The sequence below is a fragment of the Carcharodon carcharias genome, chromosome 10 (assembly GCF_017639515.1).
Source record: "Carcharodon carcharias isolate sCarCar2 chromosome 10, sCarCar2.pri, whole genome shotgun sequence".
Taxonomy (NCBI): Eukaryota; Metazoa; Chordata; class Chondrichthyes; order Lamniformes; family Lamnidae; genus Carcharodon; species Carcharodon carcharias.
The window spans coordinates 169,952,624-169,970,854 of record NC_054476.1 but is presented as its reverse complement, the minus strand read 5'-3'; the positions used below and the strand labels follow the sequence as shown (position 1 = coordinate 169,970,854).

The following is an 18,231-nucleotide window of genomic DNA, read 5'->3' as shown; positions in this document are numbered from 1 at the left end:
CCTCTCCTGCTACCTTAAGGGACTTGCAGACATGCACACCAAGGTCCCTCTGATCCATGGTACTTCCTAAGGTCCTACCATTCATCATGTATTCCTGTGCCTTGTTTGTCCTGACCAAGTGCATCACCTCACATTTATCCCAATTAAATTCCATTTGCCACTGATCAGCACATCTGACCAGCCCGTCTATATCCTCCTGTAATCTAAGGTTATCGTCCTCACTATTTATCACCCCACCAATTTTTGTGTCATCCGCGAACTTACTGATCAACCCTCCTTTATTCAAGTCTAAATCATTTATATATACCACAAACAGCAAGGGACCCAACACCAATCCCTGTGGAACCCCACTGGACACAGGCATCTAGTCGCAAAAACACCCCTCGAGCATTACCCTCTGCTTCCTGCCACTCAGCCAATTCTGGATCCAGTTTGCCAAATTGCCCTGGATCCCATGTGCTCTTACCTTCATTATCAGTTTCCCATGCAGGACCTTATCAAAAGTCTTGCTGAAGTCCAAGTAGATGATGTCAAATGCATTGCCCTCATCTACACACCTGGTCACCTCAGTGGCAAATGGAATTCAATCAAATTGGTCAGACATGACGTCCACTTAACAAAACCATGCTGACTGTCCTTGATTAATCCCTGCCTCTCCAAATGTAGATTAATTCTGTCCCTCAGAATTGCTTCCAATAGTTTCCCCACCACTGAGGTTACATTGACTGGCCTGTAGTTCCCTGGTTTATCCCTTCCTCCATTAAAAGGGAGGTGGGGTAGCAATATTGATTTAGGGAAGACTTTGTCATGATGAAAACAGAGAATGTCCTTGAGGATCCAAGGACAGAATCTATTTAGAGTTGAGAAGCAAGAAAAGTGTGATCACACTACAGGGGTATTCCACAAGCCTCCAAATATTGAGAGAGAGGAACAAATCTGGAGAGAAGTTGCAGAGACGTGCAAGAACAATAGAGTGGAGATATTGAGCTCTTCAATTACCCAAATATTGATTGGGCAAAATGTTGGAGCAAAGATAAAGGAGAGGGGGGAATTTCTGAAATGTGTTCGGGAGAACTTCCTTGACCAGAATGTCATCTGTTTAAATAGAAAGGAGGCATTGCTGGATCTGGTGCTGGGGAATGAGGTGGGCCAAGTGGATCAAGTGTCTGTGGCAGATTGACTATCGTATCATAAGGTTTGGATTAGTAATGGAGAAGAGCAAGGAACAATCTAGCCAGGGTAAAATGAAACCAAAGAATGACAGGAAAAGCTGTATGGAACAAGGGATGACCTTTAAAGATTTGTTTCAGTATAGGCTAGATAATTTCAACAATGGCAGAAGGTAGGGGAACCTTAGCCAGGAATGAGGGAGATAGAGAATATGATGAAACAAAAAAGAGGGTGTATAATGAATGTCAGGTGAATTCTTTAAGCGAGAACCAGGCCAAATACAGTAAGTTGAGAGGGGAAGAGAAGAGGAAAATAAGACTGACAAAGGGAGAATATGAAAATAGAATGATGGTTAATATAAAAGGGACCTCAAATCTTCTACCAGCATGCAAATACTAAGTGGGTAGTAAGAGGCAGAGTGGATCCTGTTAGGGACTAAGAGGGTGCTAAATGCTTAGGGGTGCAGGATACTTAATGAATGTTTTGTATCAGTGTTTACTAAAGAAGAAAGAATTGTTAGAAGTGAAAAGTGGGGAGAGAATGGGTGGCTGAGAGGGAAGATGTACTCGAAGGCTGGCTACGCTCATCGTGGATAAGTTGCCTAGTCTGGCTGGCATGGAGCCCAAGGAATTGAGAGTGGAGTCAGCAAAAGTGTTTTCTTTAACCCTTCAATCTTCCCTAGGTATGGGGGGAGGTGGCAGAGAATTTCAGAGAGGAAAATGTGCCATCTTTAATCAAGGAAGTGTATAATGACATTGTAAGTAACTACAAATCAGTCAGATTAACATCAGTGTTGGATAAGGTTTAGAAACAACAATCAAAAAAGAAAATCAACAGGCACTCGGAGAGACTTGAGTTAATTTAAGGATAGCCAGCACAGATTAGTAAAAGGCAGATTATGACCATCATTGGATGTTTTTTGAGGAAGAGAAGGTTTGGCAGAAGGGACTGGAGAGTCAATTTAGACTAAATGGCACAGTTTTAAGGAGTATGTACAGACAGAGGGACCTGGGGACTCATGTACATACACCTTTGAAGGTGGCTGGGCATATTAAGAGAGTAATTAACAAAGCATATGGAATATTGGGCTTCATTAATCGAGGTATTGAGTACAAAAGTACAGGAGTTACATTTAACCTTTCTAAAGCTAAAGGCCACAACTAAATTTATTGTGTCTAGAATGAGAAGCAGAACAAATATAAGATTTGAGAACAACGCCAAGGTGTTGGCTGCTATCAAGAACCATGGAGGATGGAGAGCCATCATCACCAGCATTGTAAAATGTAGCACCTGAGGGAGGAAAAGGTTGAAGAAGGGAACACAATGGATGTTGTCTGTATGGATTTTAAGAAAGCATGTGATGAAGTAATATATAAAAGGCTGGTTATCAAAATTGAGGATCATGAAAAAGTGTCATCTTGGATTTAAAAAATTGACTTAAAGACAGAAAACAGCAGGTCATGGTAAATGGTTGTTTTCAGAGTGCAGGATGATGGACAATGATGCTCCATAAGGGTCAGAGCTAGGACCAGTTTTTGTTTGAGATATGGTAGTTGAATATTGGAATACAGAGTAAAATTTCAAAAATTTGCATTGATCCGAAACTTGGAGTGTCGCAAACAATGAGGATGGTATCAATGCAATAGAACATAGGCTAGCAGAATAGGCAAAGAGTGGCAGATGGAATTTAACATACAGAAATGTGAGGTGGTGCATTTTGACAGAAGGGATAGGGAACGGTAATATAGACTCAATGATACAGGCCTAAGGAGTGTGCATAGATCTTTGAAGGTGGTAGGACATATTGAGAGCGCAATCAGCAAAACATTTGGGTTATTGGGCTTCCCAGATAGAGGTATTGAGTACAAATGCAGGGAAGTTAGTTTGAATCTTTATAAATCTCTGATTAGGCCACAAAAAGAGTATTGCATCCAGTTCTGGTCACCACACTTAGGGAACGATATGTGAGTCCTGGAGACGACGCAGATGAGGTTTACCAGAATGGTTCCAGGGATGAGGGATTTTAGCTACAAAGTTAGGTTGGAGAAGCTCATAAGATCATAAGAAATAGGAGCAGGAGAAGGCCTTTTGGCCATTGAGCATGCTCCACCATTCGATAAGAATATGACTGATCTGATTGTGGCCTCGCCTCCATTTTCCTGACTGACCCCATAATCAGGGCGACTAACCATCTTTTATTTTAAGGGATTGTCCCATATTTGAGGCCACTGTTCTGTGTTGCACATCGAATGCTGCCAGGATGCTGTTTTTCCTATAATTTGGACCTTCAAATCTTGTGCATGCGCAGTACCCACACTCAGCCTGTTAGCACTCCCCACCCCACTCTGTCAGCCCTTGCAGCAGCACCCCACCACCTCCCCGTGCACTAATAGACCTCCATGCCAGAGTGTCCCTTAATCTTCTCTGTGAGAGTTGGTCACCATGTGCATAACTCTTGACTCTCTTGGTCATCAAAAATCTGTCAAACTCAGTCTTGAATATATTCAATGACACAGCCTCCATTGGTCTTGGTGAAAGAGAGTAGAAGCATCGTCCCAACATTTACCCTATCAAACATCCTCAGAATCTTATGTTTGAAAAAGATCACCTCTCATTCTTTTAAACTCCAATGAGTATAGGCCAACCCCTTCATCCCGGGAATCAGCCTAATGAACTTCTCTGAAGTGTTTCCAATGCAAGTAAATCTTGCCTTAAGTGAGGAGACCAAATCTGGGGTTGTTCTCCTTGAAGCTAAAGAGATTGAGGGGAGATTTGATAGAGATGTACAGGATTATGACAGTTTGATAAGGTAGACAAAGAAAAGCTGTTCTCATTAGCTGATGGTACAAAGAGTATGGGACACACCTTGAGCTTTTGCCAAGTGGGGATGTGACAAACAACAATTTTACACACACACAATGGTAATGACCTGGAAAACACTGCCGAAATGGATGATGGAAATAGAGATGATCAATGTTTTCAAAAAGAAATTGGATGAGCACTTGAGCAAGATAAAATTGTAGGGCTACAGTGATAGAACTGGAAATGGGACTGATTGGATCACACTACAGAGAGCTGGCATTGACTTGATGGGCTGAATGGCCTCCCTCTGTTCCATAATGACTCTATAGCCAAGATTTTGCAGCCCAACAACAGAAGCAGATAAGGTTGATTCTTTACAAACATCTGATTATGCCACAAGAGCATTGCACCCAGTTCTGGTCACCACATTTTGGGAAGGGTGTGTGGGTCCTGGAGAGAATGCAATTGAGATTTACCAGAATGGTTCCAGGGATGGTGAAGGTGAAGGGTAAGTTGGGTGAAAGAGGTGAGGGGGGTTAGGAGGGCAGTATGGGGGATGAAGGGGTGAGGGTGTGGGGGCTTTACACTGATCTGCAGGTTTAACTTTGTTTGGAGGAGCTGCTGACTAAGAACCAGACTGAAGTTTCTGTGAATGTAAGTGGGCCCACTTCCACTTCCACTTTTGCCTCCGCCTCTGGCATCTTGATGGCATCTCGAAGCCATCCCACCCTCCAGGAGATGAAGATCCCGCCAGCCAACATTGCTGTGACGGAACGGGATCACAATGGGAAAATACCGGCTTATGACCTGATGCTACATTATATGCATAACTTGTGTTATAAGCTGCAAATTCACAAAATGGCTTAGTTTTATAATTAGCTTAATATAGATCTCAAAAATAAAGCCATTGCAAAATAATTAATTTGATTCTGTGCAGATTATTTTCTTCAAGTTTATTTAAATCTGTGGCTGTAGCAGATATGCCATAACTTAGTTGATAACTTTTATTAACCCTCAGCCCTCTACTCCAGCACTGTGAATGCTTTAGCTATTGAATCTAAACTCCTGATGGCAACTCTTTTGAATTCAAATATTCTTGGAAATGCTGTGTTAGAACATGGGTATCTGTGATCCAAACAATGTTTTATCCATTTCTCAATAGGAATTTCAAACGCGACTAACCCTAATCAATTATTCCACCATCATTCTTACATTGCTCCTGTAGGCTAAGACCTGACTTATTGTCTGAGATTTTAGTAAAACACCAGCAAACATGCCATTACTGCCCTACCTTATTCACAATGCAACCGAGAACATCCAACAATATTGTAAGCTCACATTATCCACCTGTGACTAATATCTACACTGCATTGTAACAACTTAATTTAATTTGGGAAGGGGAAAATTATCATTTTAATTGATATTACTGATTGTTCAGGATCTGAAATTAAAAGAATAAGGGCCTGGCTTTTCTTCCTTTGACTGGTTTTATGCAGAAAGCTATTAAATGAATTTATCCTTACTGTAGCAGGAGGAAAAGAAAGATGTCTGAGATTGTCTGATCAATGCTCAGAATCCTCAAACATTCAGATTCCTCCATTGGTGTATCAGAAGTAAGGGAAGGAGAAAGCTAGGTTTGAAGGGACACACAAATATATGCCCCAAGAAAGAAGTGTGACAGGAAGAAACACAAGTGTTGTCCAAAAAGTTTGTTTATCAATGATAGGGCTTGTGTTGCATGAACTGAGCTGAGGTGGAGGAATGCCTGTGAGAAACTTTAGTGCAGTATCTTTAAAATGGCAGCCTTGGTTACTGTGCAGGAAAGCTGTACAGGTCAGCACCTTACTGAGCTTGTATTGTAACCAAAGGTGAGCTATCACTACATGATGGAGCTTTTCTGGGTGAAGCTTGTTCTTATTAGATGTACATGAAGATATCTTATCTCTTGGGTAACCACTTCCTGAAGTAGGACTTCAGCTGTACATTCACCCTGTTGTCCTTTCTCTAATACCTCTTCCTTCTCCAGACCATCAATCCTTTGGAAACTCTGAAATTGTGCACTATTCAGTAAATGACAGTAAAGCCTGAGCCCCTAGGCTGGGTCTGGGCTGGAGTGCTTTCCCACATCTGTCATAACATATGACTTGAGACTCCAATACCGTTCAATGACAATTAGGATGGTACTGTGACCCTCATTGTAATGATGGGCCCTTGGGGTTTCCTGGGAAGTGAACCATAAGCCACTGTGGTGGATTTCCAATTGACCATCCAGACACTTGTCTTTCACCAGTGTACAAGTGAAGTATATTTGACTGCTGTAAAGTGACAGAACTGTGGCAGCTTACATGTATGGTGGCTGATATCACACTTTGCCTGTGAAATCTTTTTCTCTTCATACAAATTGATGGTGTTCTTAATTGGAGCATGAATAGTAATGTGGGTGAAGTCTATGTCCCTTGCACACGAAGAAGTGCTGCTGATCAGCACATTTCACCACCCTCTCTAGCTGCTGTGCCAAGCTGTTGCCAGGGACTCAGACAAACATGCTTTATATATCAGTGGAGAGTTACTGGCTGACGTTGCAGAATGTCCCCTGCAGCCCAATGTCCAGCTCTGCTTTGACATTCCAGCCTTGGCCTTGAGAAAGTAGCCTGTCATCCTTCTACCTTTACCAATTGATAGTAGTCTTCTGTAAGCCAGCTGCTATGTAGGGTTGATTATTTAGCATGTATATTATCTGGCTGTGAAGATTTGACCAGTTCATTTACATGAAATATTTACATCTAAACATTGTGTCACCATGTTAGCATGAGCATAATAGCCATTTACATACATAGTGACATGATGTATCATTATATCATATTCAGCACATAAGCTGCTGCTGCCAGAATAGTGTATTTATTGTTCTGATGAAGGCTCATCACGATCTGAACTCTGTTTCTCTCCACAGGTGCTGTCTGATTTGCTGAGTATTTTCAGCATTTTCTGTTTTTATTTCAGATTACCAACATTCGCAGTGGTTTGCTTTCGGATTTACTGGCCTTAGTCACTGTGCTTAAGAACTCTAGTAACTTCATCTTTATGCTATCACTAGCTATGTGAGACTGGGAGCTGATGGCTGAAGAGCAACACAAAAGCAAAATACTATGGCTGCTGGAGATCTGTAGGGGGTCCAGGGTTATGAGGACAGGCAGGAAAGTGGAGTTAAAACCTCAATTATCTCAGCCATGATCTCACTGAACGGCAAAACTGGCTTGATGGGTCAAATGGCCTTCTCCTGCTCCTAGTTCTTATGATTTTATGGTCTGATAATTCTACATCTTAATCATTACAGACCTATCCATTATAATGTTACAGAAACATCTAAAGCTTTGAGAATTTATACTTAACAAAAATGCATGGAATGCCATAATTATGTAAGGATGTGGCAATCAATTCACACGTGTTCACATGAGTGAAATTAGCAAAACTACATCACTTCCTGTGTACCCTTGATTCACAACATCAGTAAAAGAATCTGGAAGCTATAAAGTTTCCTCAGAGGCTCCTAAAATGTGTCTAGTCTGTGTTGGTAGTGACTCATTTCCCCTCTGATTTTAACACACCCTCTTTCATTTGAGATGGTAGAATGTGATGTTTCCTAAGACTTTAATTTAAAAAGCTGACTGCCAGGTGGGGAAAGCTTCAGAATGTCCCATTGACAATAACCCTACTTAACAGATTGGCAGTGGCAAAATATTTTACCAAAATTTTCATATGCTGTTAGCAAGGGGTTAGAGTGAAACTGATTGATATATTTCTCAAGTTGGGATGATCAAATCTTGAATAATTTGTTTGTTTTCAAGCCATGAATGATACGTTTGAAACTATTGATGAAATCTTTAAAAATGCCATGCCCCACATCCTGGATGAAGTTATTCATGCCACAGGAAATTGTTGAAATTGTAGCAGTAAAATATTAAAGGTTCGTTTTCCCAAGTCAATTCCGGCCCTAAATATAAAATAATCCTCTGTGTTCAAGCAAACACCACAAGGCATAAGATATTCCCGCTTATATCATTTCCATTTAATCATAGTCCAAGTGTATTTATTGGATGTTCATTTGTTACTGAGTTTGAAAATATAAATTGTAAAACATTTAGCCATTGTTATATTGCTTTGATTTAAGATCAACATATAGCCTGTGGCAATAAGGGAAGCATTAGCAGATATCACAATGACACAATTTGCAATAAAAACCAGGTTTTCAGCAGCTGATTAATGCAATATGCTTCCTCATCCTTACAAAAATCTGTCAATTATTAATCTGAACATGACACACTCATTTAAACACATACGCTCAAGCGTAAAACGACGCGCGATGATGTCAGGCGAGCGTCCTGATGTCATCACACGCTCACGTGATATTTTGGTTGGTGGATGCATGTGGGAGTCGACAGTGCGCCCGCCGACAATTAACAGGCCTATTAAGGCCATTAAAATAATAATTAAATGGAAATTTTTGCTGCCCATCCAACCTTATGGTTGGCGGGAAGGCGAATCGGCCGGGCAGCCTTTGGATTTTTTATGAAATCTTATCCACGGGCGGGAAAAGGTTTCCAACAGAAATTAAAAATACAATTAAAATGTTTGAATCACATTTATAACATGTCCCTACTCATGTAACAGAATTGCATGAGGGGATGTTTTTAACGTTTTTAAATCCTTTATTTGTGTTTTTAAAGATCTTCAGCTCCCTGATGCAGCTCTGTGCCTTCAGGGAGTTTTCAGTGCGCACACCTGTGTGCATGCGCCAACTTCCACACTCACCCTCCTCCTGCCCCCACTCCGGCGACACTCAGCGTGCGATTCACACGCTGGCCTTTAATTGGCCAACCAACATGAAATCGAGGTCAAGGCCCAATTGCAGACGGCAGCCAACTTTGTGACTGCTCCTTGAGCCCACCTGCCCAATGAGGTAAAAATCCTGCCTATAATTACTTAGTGATTTATCCCGATTAATGTTATACTGGTGTCGTATAATGAATTTGGGGTGAAATTTCCATCAGAATCTGTGTAAAGCCACCACAAATTTACTGTATGATATTACCAATTTGCAAGTCAGCCCCCAGACACATTGACACTCAATAGTTATCAGTCTGCAAATTCAAGTTAGATTGACTCCAATAAGCACAATATTGGGCACTAGCTGCCATGCATGTTTCATTAAAGGCTCTTAAGTGTATTTCTTTTTTTAATCTTCACATTGAACCCCACTGTTACCAATAACAAAAGCAAAAGGCTTCTCTGAAAGCCAAAATGATAACTAGTTCATGGTGCATTAAATATGTCATTATTGATTTTCTGTAAAATCATAAATATTTTTAACTGACTACAGTTATTTATATTTAAATGTAATGCTTGCTAATTGTTCATTTTTACTAAATTATTTGATGCTTGTGTGGCAGACCAGTAGGTAACACATCACCAAAGGTGCAAACAATATGACATCATATTAATTTACAATTTGTATTCTGTTTTTATATGCAATATGTATATTTCACATTCTGCCCTTCATGTTTGCTATAAAAAAAGTTATGTTTTAGTGTGAGCATGGCAATATTTCACAAACTCAGAGTGCTCACAGTTTTATTGTTATATGAATCTGTTTATACTCTTTTTAAGAATTCAAAAACAGAAAATACTGGCAGGCCAATATCTGCTCACCTCACTTCTTAATGAACTTGAACTCAAATCCCTACTCTTCCTGCCCCTCCTCTCAACCTCCGAGGAAAGACAAAAATTAAGAGCAAAAGCCAATTGGGAATTGCTGTCAAAATGTTCTCAAACTTCAAAATTCCTCAAAGGTGATAAAGTTATCCTCAGGAGGTCCAAACTCATCAGTAATTAGACAAATTCCTGGTTTACTTCTGTTGTGATTGCACAGGCTTCTAGAAATCCATTTCCAAGCACAATAAGGAGTCAGTCCTCTTCATCTTCAAAGTGCTACTCCACGGGCCCATTGCCCTTTTTGAAAACTTAACCTTCTACACCTTCTTCACTGCCCACTTGCTCTATTTAAATGGAGCCATAGTTTAGGATTGAACTATCAACGAATACATTAAAAATGATAAATTAAATCATGTTTCCTGTGATAATTTTGTTAGCTACTTGATCATTTGTTTTGTCCTTATGCATTTTCAAGATGGCAATCACACAAGTACAGCAATTGAGTGGTAAAGATTGAATGAATCTTTGTTTTTACAGTACAAATCAGTCTAGTGGCTCCTACGTAACACAACTGGTGGAGAAGAAAATTAATTAGAAACATGTCATGTGAGGGAAGTGTAGGAGAGTTCATTTCAACTGACTTTTCATTGTGTACAATAGCAAAAGTGACACATCTGTTAAACCCTTGAAACCAACTAATTAAAGAAACTATAAAATGGAGTAGCTTTCTAAATAAAAGCAACTTGCAGTACCTGATAGCACATGGCCAATGATAAGTTGAGTTCAGAGCAGTCCTCTGTAATTCTTTATCTGTAATATATTTCCATGCATCAAGTATCGGACTGCTTGTCTGACATCCAGTACTAAGTGGGCAGAAACTTCCTCCAATTTTGTATTACAAGGCCAAAGCCATTGGGCTGGATTTTACAGCAGGGCATGTCGATCGCGCCTATCCCCAGCCCCAGAAGAAAAGTCGGTTCCAAACTGACTGACTTTAAATAAGCAGCAGGACTTGTGCCCCTCAGTGGAAGGAAGTTCTGCCCTCGGGAGATGCCAGCCAATCTAATGACTGATAACTCCAGCAGTACCAGAACTCAGTAGTGGGGGCTACTGGGACTGCAAGGAGGTTCACGGAAATCAAGAATGGACACCGGACCCAGGTAAGGCATAGGCTTTTATGGCGGGGAGGGATCGGGCATCCTAGGAGGAGCGAGAGGGGTGGGGGCGTGGATTTTGTAGGCCAGGCAGGAAGGCACAAATGGGGTTAACATTCTTTGGGATGGGGGGTGACCCTGATGCATACAGGGCACCCCATGAATGGTGACCTCCCACTCTGCCCGCCTTTTCACCAAATATGTTTTTTTTTAAAAATGCTTTCCCACTCTCGCCTGCCTACCACTGCTCAGCATATTCAGGCAGTGGAGGCAGATTGAGGGCCTTAAGTGGGAAATAATTGGCCATTTGAAGCCCTCAAAAGGCCTAAGGGTGGGCAGGCTACTGGGCACCTTAGTTAGTGGACACCCCCGTTGTAGTAATAGTAGCTTTAAGGAATGTAGTGACTGTAGCTTTAAGACTTATTGTGTTGTATAGTATCACATGACAGTATGAACGAATGAGCTCTAAGCACAGGGAACCTGAGAGTGGGAGTTCTTCTTCTAGTTGTGGGGCTTGATGGAAGCATGTAACTGCTGCTGCAGCCTGTAAATAAAGTTTGATGTCTCTAATGAGAAACCTGTCTGAAAAATCAAGTTCATAACACCTGTATTATGACAACCAGGTCAGGAGCGGGTCCAAAGGCAGTGGGTTTGCCACCCGACATAATTTAAGTGCTGCTCAACTGCCTGAGGCTGAACCAGCTGCTTGCAACTTTGGTGTTGTATTTGACCCAAGCTGAACTTCTGACCACTTATCTGGCCATCATTAAGATGGCCTGTTTTCACCTCCATAATATCACCTGACTCCTCCTTGCCTTGGCTTATCTGTTGCTGAAACTGTCATTCATGCCTTTGATTCTCGACTATTCCTGTTTTAAATTGTACTGCTCTGTTTTGTCTTTGAAGCTTTGTGCCTCAGCCCTGGATTGTGGCCACCGTCCAGTGATTTTCAATAGAAGGTGCCAGAATGGAAGTCTTTTAACGACACTGAAGCTGCAACAGTTTGGTGACCCATCTGATCTGAGAGAAGCAGTTAGATACATTCGATACAAGCATCCAAACGCCAGACTTTTCACTGTAAGTGAGAGCACAGGAGCTGGGCTCTTGCTCTCTTATCTCGGTGAGTGTGGATCCTCCAGTTATGTGACGTCTGCAGCCTGTATCTCGCCTGTCTTCAGGTATCAGGAATGGTTTGAAACAGGACCTCCCTGGCTTTATCACTGGTTTTTACTCCTTTACCAAAAAACGTGGCTTAGCAGGTGAGTCTAACTTAATCAGTCATGTGAAGAGTGGTTGTTACTGCATCAAGAACTGTGTAGGATAGAAGCAGACAGCGTTTCACAATTATTTTCTCTGTGGAACATTCTTGTGTTGTTCGAGCTCTAGTGACCTACAGATGAGGTCACTACTTAATCTGTGTAGGCCCTCCTTCACATAATTATGATCCATCTTCTGTTAATTGCCTCTTTTTCCAGCAAACACATTAATCTTTCGCGGATATATATAGGCCAGGACACCCCAGACCATTTGCACAATCCTTTTTCCTTTGCGTTAAGAATGAGTAAAGGTGAATGTGTGTCACTGCTTTGCATGCAGTACGCCCATGCACTGACCTGTGTGCACTCCCTTTCTCTTGTATCCTGACATCATTTCCTAGGCAGGTATGAGACTGCACCAAACAATGAATGCTGCCTGGCAGGATGTTTCTGTGGGGGAAGCCAAAGGACAAAGCATTTTTCTTCTGTGCAAAAGTTTGCACTTACTTTCCCCTCTCCTGTTAAATGCAATAAATGATTTCGAGCACTGCATCTAAGCCCTTGGCATACAGTTGGTGCTGCCAATTCTCTCAGCCAGCTCTTATCTTGCCATTGTGGGCTACTACGCAGAAGACCTTACCTCCAGCAAGGCTCAATGGCTCTGTGATCGAGGCAGAATGCCCTTATGTGAGACCCCTCTTGATTTGGCAATCTGAATGATTTCACACTGCTTTTCCTGCTAAAAAATGTTAACACACTTTCTGTTGGCAAACGTACGTCACAGAAGCAACCCAGAATATTTCCGAGCAGTTTGTAGTCTTGATAAATTTTCACTTGGGCTCAGAGTTCATTATTTCCTCCATAGGATCTCCAAAGCATACACCTAACCTTTAAAGTATGTGCAGCTCTGTAAGGCCTGCTGCTCCATTTTTATTGGGCTGCCATCATTGTACCAAACAAGAGGCCTCTATGTCCCTGCATGTCATGCCCAGGAGATGCAAATGAGGCCTAAGACAAAATCTGGACACATGGTCCTGCTGTCAGATACAGCACTATTTTCATGTGCTGCCCATTTGTTGCACTCATTATTCCTGGGGTGCAGGAATATCGGCCCATATATACCATTTGTGCAATAACAGTTAAAGATGTAGACAATACTGGAATCTTAAGAATTTAAAAAAGTGCAAGGCAATATAAATCACTTATAAATAAAACATTTAAAAAGAAAACTGGCCCAATCTAAAATCCAATCGTAACTTCAATGATGAGCAATTATTAGTCATTTCTGAGAGTTTATTGAATATAAACACACAGGGCAAATGAGCCCAATAAGGCCTGTTGAATAACTGTGTATGGATACAGATATCATCATCATCAACCCTGGGTGGGAGCATCTAGGACCAGAGAGCATAATCTCAGCGTAAGGGGTCACCCATTTAAGACAGAAATGTGGGCAGTCAATCTGTGGAATTCTTTACCGCAAAGGGCTGTAGAGGTTGGGTCCTTAAGTATATTCAAGCCCGAGATAGATTGATTTTTAATCAGTAAGGGAATCAAGGGTTATGGGGAAAAGGCAGGAAAGTGGGGTTGAAGATTAACAGATCAGCCATGATCTCATTGAATGGTGGAGCAAGCTCTATGGGCCGAATGGCCTTCTCCTGCTCCTCCATCTTATGGTCTTAAGTCAGGAGTGTGATGCAATACTCTCCACTTACCTGGATGAGTGCAGCTCCAACTACGCTCAAGAAGCTTGACATCGTTCAGGACAAAGCAGCCCGCTTAATTGGTACCCCATCCACAAACATTCACTTCATCCAACACTCATGCACAGTGGCTGCAGTGTGTACCATCTACAAGATGCACTGCAAGGACACACCAAGCCTCCTTGGACGGCACCTTCCAAACCCATGACCACTACCAACTAGAAGGGCAAGGGCGGCAGATGCATAGGAACACCATCGCCTGGAAGTTCCCCTCCAAGCCACTCACCATCCTGACTTGGAAATATATCACTGTTCCTTCACTGTCACTAGGTCAAAATCCTAGAACTCCCTTAATAGTACTGTGGGTGTACTTACACCAGATGGACTGCAGTGGTTCAAGAAGGCAGCTCACCACCACCTTCTCAAGGGCAATTAGGGATGGCCATTAAATGCTGGCCCAGCCAGCGATGCTCACATCTCATGAACAAATAAAAAAAAATATTCTTTATGGACCAAAGTTCAGATAAGCACTTTATTGGATCTGTTTGTGACTTAAGCAGTCAGTGCATGAAAGTGTTGGAGAAATGTTGATGTGGTAAGGTTCTGTTTGAAAAAAGCACCAGACAGCTATGCTTTACTTCTGTTGCTGAAGCATGTGAAATTAATGCAATATGTTCCAGTATTTCTGGTTACTTGATCACTGATTTCAAATCATATCATACTGTGCCTAAGAGTCTGCTTTCACTGTTTGACATTGTAGATTATAGAGTATGCAACAGCAAACAACATGTATATAGCGCTTTTAGCACTATTTAATGTCCCAATCATCTTTAAAGGCTTCAGAGGAATGTAATGAGACAAAAGTTAACACAAAACCAATTAAGATAAGTGACAGTCAGAGAGGTTAGTTTTAAGGAGCTTTCTTAAAGGAAGTGATAGAGGTGATGTGCAATAAAGTTTATGGAGGAAATTCCAGAACAAAGGCATCGCCTCCAATGTCAGGGAAAGGAAATGAGAGAAGCACAAGAGGCCAATGTTGGAGGAAGACCATAAGACATAGGAGCAGAAATTAGGCCATTCGGCCCATCGAGTCTGCTCCGCCATTCAATCATGGCTGATAAGTACTCAGAGATTTGTCAGGTAAGGAAAGATTGCAGAGATATAGAGGGATGGAACCGTAAAATGATGAGAATTTTTAATTTGAGGTGTTGTGACAAAGTTGTGACAAAGGAAGTCAGTGTAGGTTAACGAATACAGGGGTATTGGGTGATTTGAACCTGGTTGGGATAAGCCTAACAGGTAACGACATTTTTGATAGGTTGAAGTTTATAGAAGGTGGAGGATAAGAGTCTGCCCAGGCCAGCATTAGAATTGTTGAGTCTAGAAGTGACAAAGGCTTGGACAAGAGTTTCGGTCACAGATGTGCTGATGCAGGAATGGAGCAGTCTTCGTGATAGAGAAGATATGGGTTTAGAAACTCAGCTTAGGGTTAAATAGCACACCAAGCTTTTGGACAGTCTGGTTAAGCCTGAGGTAGTGATTGTGGAAGGGGATGGAATCTATGGTAAGGGTACAGAGATTATGGCAGGGGCTAAAAACGATAGACCCTTGGGGAAATCTAGAGGGGACCATGCAGTGGTGGGAAGAGAGGTCAATGCTGGAGATACTGTGGATAATTGAATAGGTAAGTGTGCAATCCAAGCAAAGACTGTCCACTGGACTGGAAATCGGATGAGAGGCATTGGAGAAGGATGGTGTGTCTAACCTTGTCACGTGTTGCAGAGAGGTTAGGAAAGATGAGGCATCTATCTGCTCCATGATCCATGAGGATGCAATTTATGGCTTTAATTAGGGCTGATTCTGTGCTGTAGCAAGGGAGGAAACCTGATTGGAAAGATTCAAATATGAAGCTGTGGGAAAGAGGAGCTCGAATTTGGGAGGCAGCATCAAGAATCTTATTGAGGAATGGAAGGCTGCAGATAAGGCAGTAGTTTGCCCTTTTGTAATCATGCTAATTCATTGCCCATCAATTTTCAGGGTTGTAGACAGCATCCTGCATTTGAGACATGACACACCTACTTAGGAATTAAATCCAATTGACATTTTACCAACCGAATAATGGATTTTGGAAACAGAATTAGAGTCTTTTCACAACTCCATAATAAGTTGGAATTAACTATAGAATTAAAAGCATAACTATTGATGGTTTTACCAACCCTAGGTACGCCACTGTGCTGGGAGAGATTATTGACATGGATAAGTTGTTTGCCACACGCACTCTGAGGGAGATGGAAGAGGTATTGTTCTGTCAAACAAAGAAGAGCAACCCATGCTGGGACTTGTACTGGGAGAAGAATGATCCGTTACGGGACGTGGATGAGGTTGCAGTGCCAGTGCTGTGTATTTGCAGTCAGGATGACCCATGGAGAGGGGACCCAGATGCAACCCTGCCATTTGAGCTCTTTGAAACCAACCCCCATTTTTTCCTGTTGTTAACTAAACATGGCGGCCATTGTGGCTTCTTGAAAAACAGATCCTCTGTATGGAGTCATGAGGTATTACTAGAGTATTTTAAATCTGTCAGTGAGTTCTTCATGACTGAGGAAAGGACGAAAAGTTTTTCAAAAAGAAAATGTGTGGGAGCTGGAAACTCCTTGTCTTATAAATGTGGCAGAGGCAATAGTTTCAGAAGAGATTCAGTTTGTTCTCACAACATTCATGACATTTTCAACTGGCAGCGATCCTATACCAGGTGATTAAAAGTTAGAACCATTTGGAAATTATTGTTTTTAATGACCTTGAAGGTTAAAGTAATGCAGGCCTTTTTTTATGTGGATCATAAAATGGAACTTCAGTAGCATAGACAAGGGTGCAACATTTCCTTTTTTTAACCAGGGGCTCATGTTGTTGAGGTTTGAACACCTTGTTTGGCTACTTAATTTCCAGGCAGCTAGAAAAAAATACATTTTTTGACTATTAGTGAAAATGGATCTATAAACTTTTATCAATATTAAAGAGACCCTTTGATTTTAAGTCACAAATTAATTTAAAACAGTGTTAAGATGATCGCAAGACACAGAGTGGAAGATGCCAATGTGTTTGAATCTTATCTGTAATTTAAGAATTCCTATAATGGCTGGGTAGTTTGCTATAGCAACTGGAGCTGTGTTAATAGTTTGTTGTAATCAAGCTTGAAATTTATACTCCATCCCAGGGTGAAAATACTTTAGTTGACAATTAACTTCTTACTATTCCGACAAACATCAAATAACACTGCCAAATCCCAAAGGGCAAGTTAGGCTTGGTTATTGTATTATCACCAGTCTATTTATTAAAACAAAAGTAACTGTAAGGTTACTGTTTTGTACTCAATGTGGTTGGAACAAATTTGTTTTTAGTGGTCTTTTTTAAGACTGCACTTCAAGGTTGCATTTTACATCAGTTGATATAAAGACTCAAGGGGAGGTTTGGTGGCAAAATATTTATAATTGTTGACAATGCGACATGAAAAATAGTGTTTTCCAGATGTATGCAGTTAAAGTGATAGATGTTTTGTTTCATATATCTTGTGGTTTTATATTTATTGTATCTGTTCAACGTGCCTCAATATTAATCTGCTCCTAGACATCAAACCTACCTATTTAAACTAACCAGCCCATGACCTAGAAGTCTACTTTCTTTTACCTTTCATTTTTGAAATAAAATATTCAGTATCATTAGTCTTCTGTCAATAACTACACAAGGAGCAGATGGAATTCAATAGCAGTCAAAAAATGGTCAAAACGATTCAGATTGAAAGACAAATGGTAATATTCATCATTTCATTCTGGAGGATCCTACTTTAACTCTCGATCGAAGATAGAATGAGATATAATTTTTCAAGCTGTCACATGAAAGATGTGTATTTTTAAGGTTTGGAGCAGCAACCACATTGAGCAGCACAACTGTCCAAAGCATCTCTGGATTTCAAGTTGGACAGACATCTGTCTCTACCTTTAGACTCATCGTAATGGGATTCACTATTAAACCCTCCTACTACTCCCTCAATATGTCCAAGGTTCAATGCCGAAGGAGGCTCCGCCGCTCAAGTGACATCCATTTGTCAGGTGATTGGGCCTGAGATCAGCTCCGACTGTGTGGGTGGACACCCCATGCCAGTGGCTCTGAAGTCACAGTGCCTCCAGCTCTTTCCAGGACTGATGGGGGATCTTGTGAAGTCTCCCAATCAGCTGTCCATAGTTGTGTCAAGCTGGTGATAGAAGCTCTGTTCAGGCAGGTACTGACCTTTAATCTTTACCATACAGACGAGGCCAGCCAGGCTGAGCGAGCCAGAGGCTTTGCAGCGATTGCTGGGTTCCCCTGCACCCAGGTGTAATAGACTGTACACATGTGGCCATCAAGGTGCCAGCAGGTGAGCCCGGTGCCTTCATCAACAGG

General features: G+C 41.4%; 1 protein-coding gene across 1 annotated transcript in view; it reads left to right on the top strand.

Annotated features, from left to right (window-relative positions):
- LOC121283277 (protein ABHD15-like) overlaps positions 1 to 17,444 on the top strand; it is a 30,873-nt gene extending 13,429 nt beyond the window's left edge. Inside the window, exons 2-3 of the mRNA XM_041197676.1 lie at positions 11,742 to 12,094; positions 16,016 to 17,444. Coding sequence (XP_041053610.1) covers positions 11,742 to 12,094; positions 16,016 to 16,550 — 888 coding nt within the window. The 3' untranslated portion in view covers positions 16,551 to 17,444. The remainder of the gene's footprint in view (positions 1 to 11,741; positions 12,095 to 16,015) is intronic.
- Positions 17,445 to 18,231: the final 787 nt, after the last annotated feature.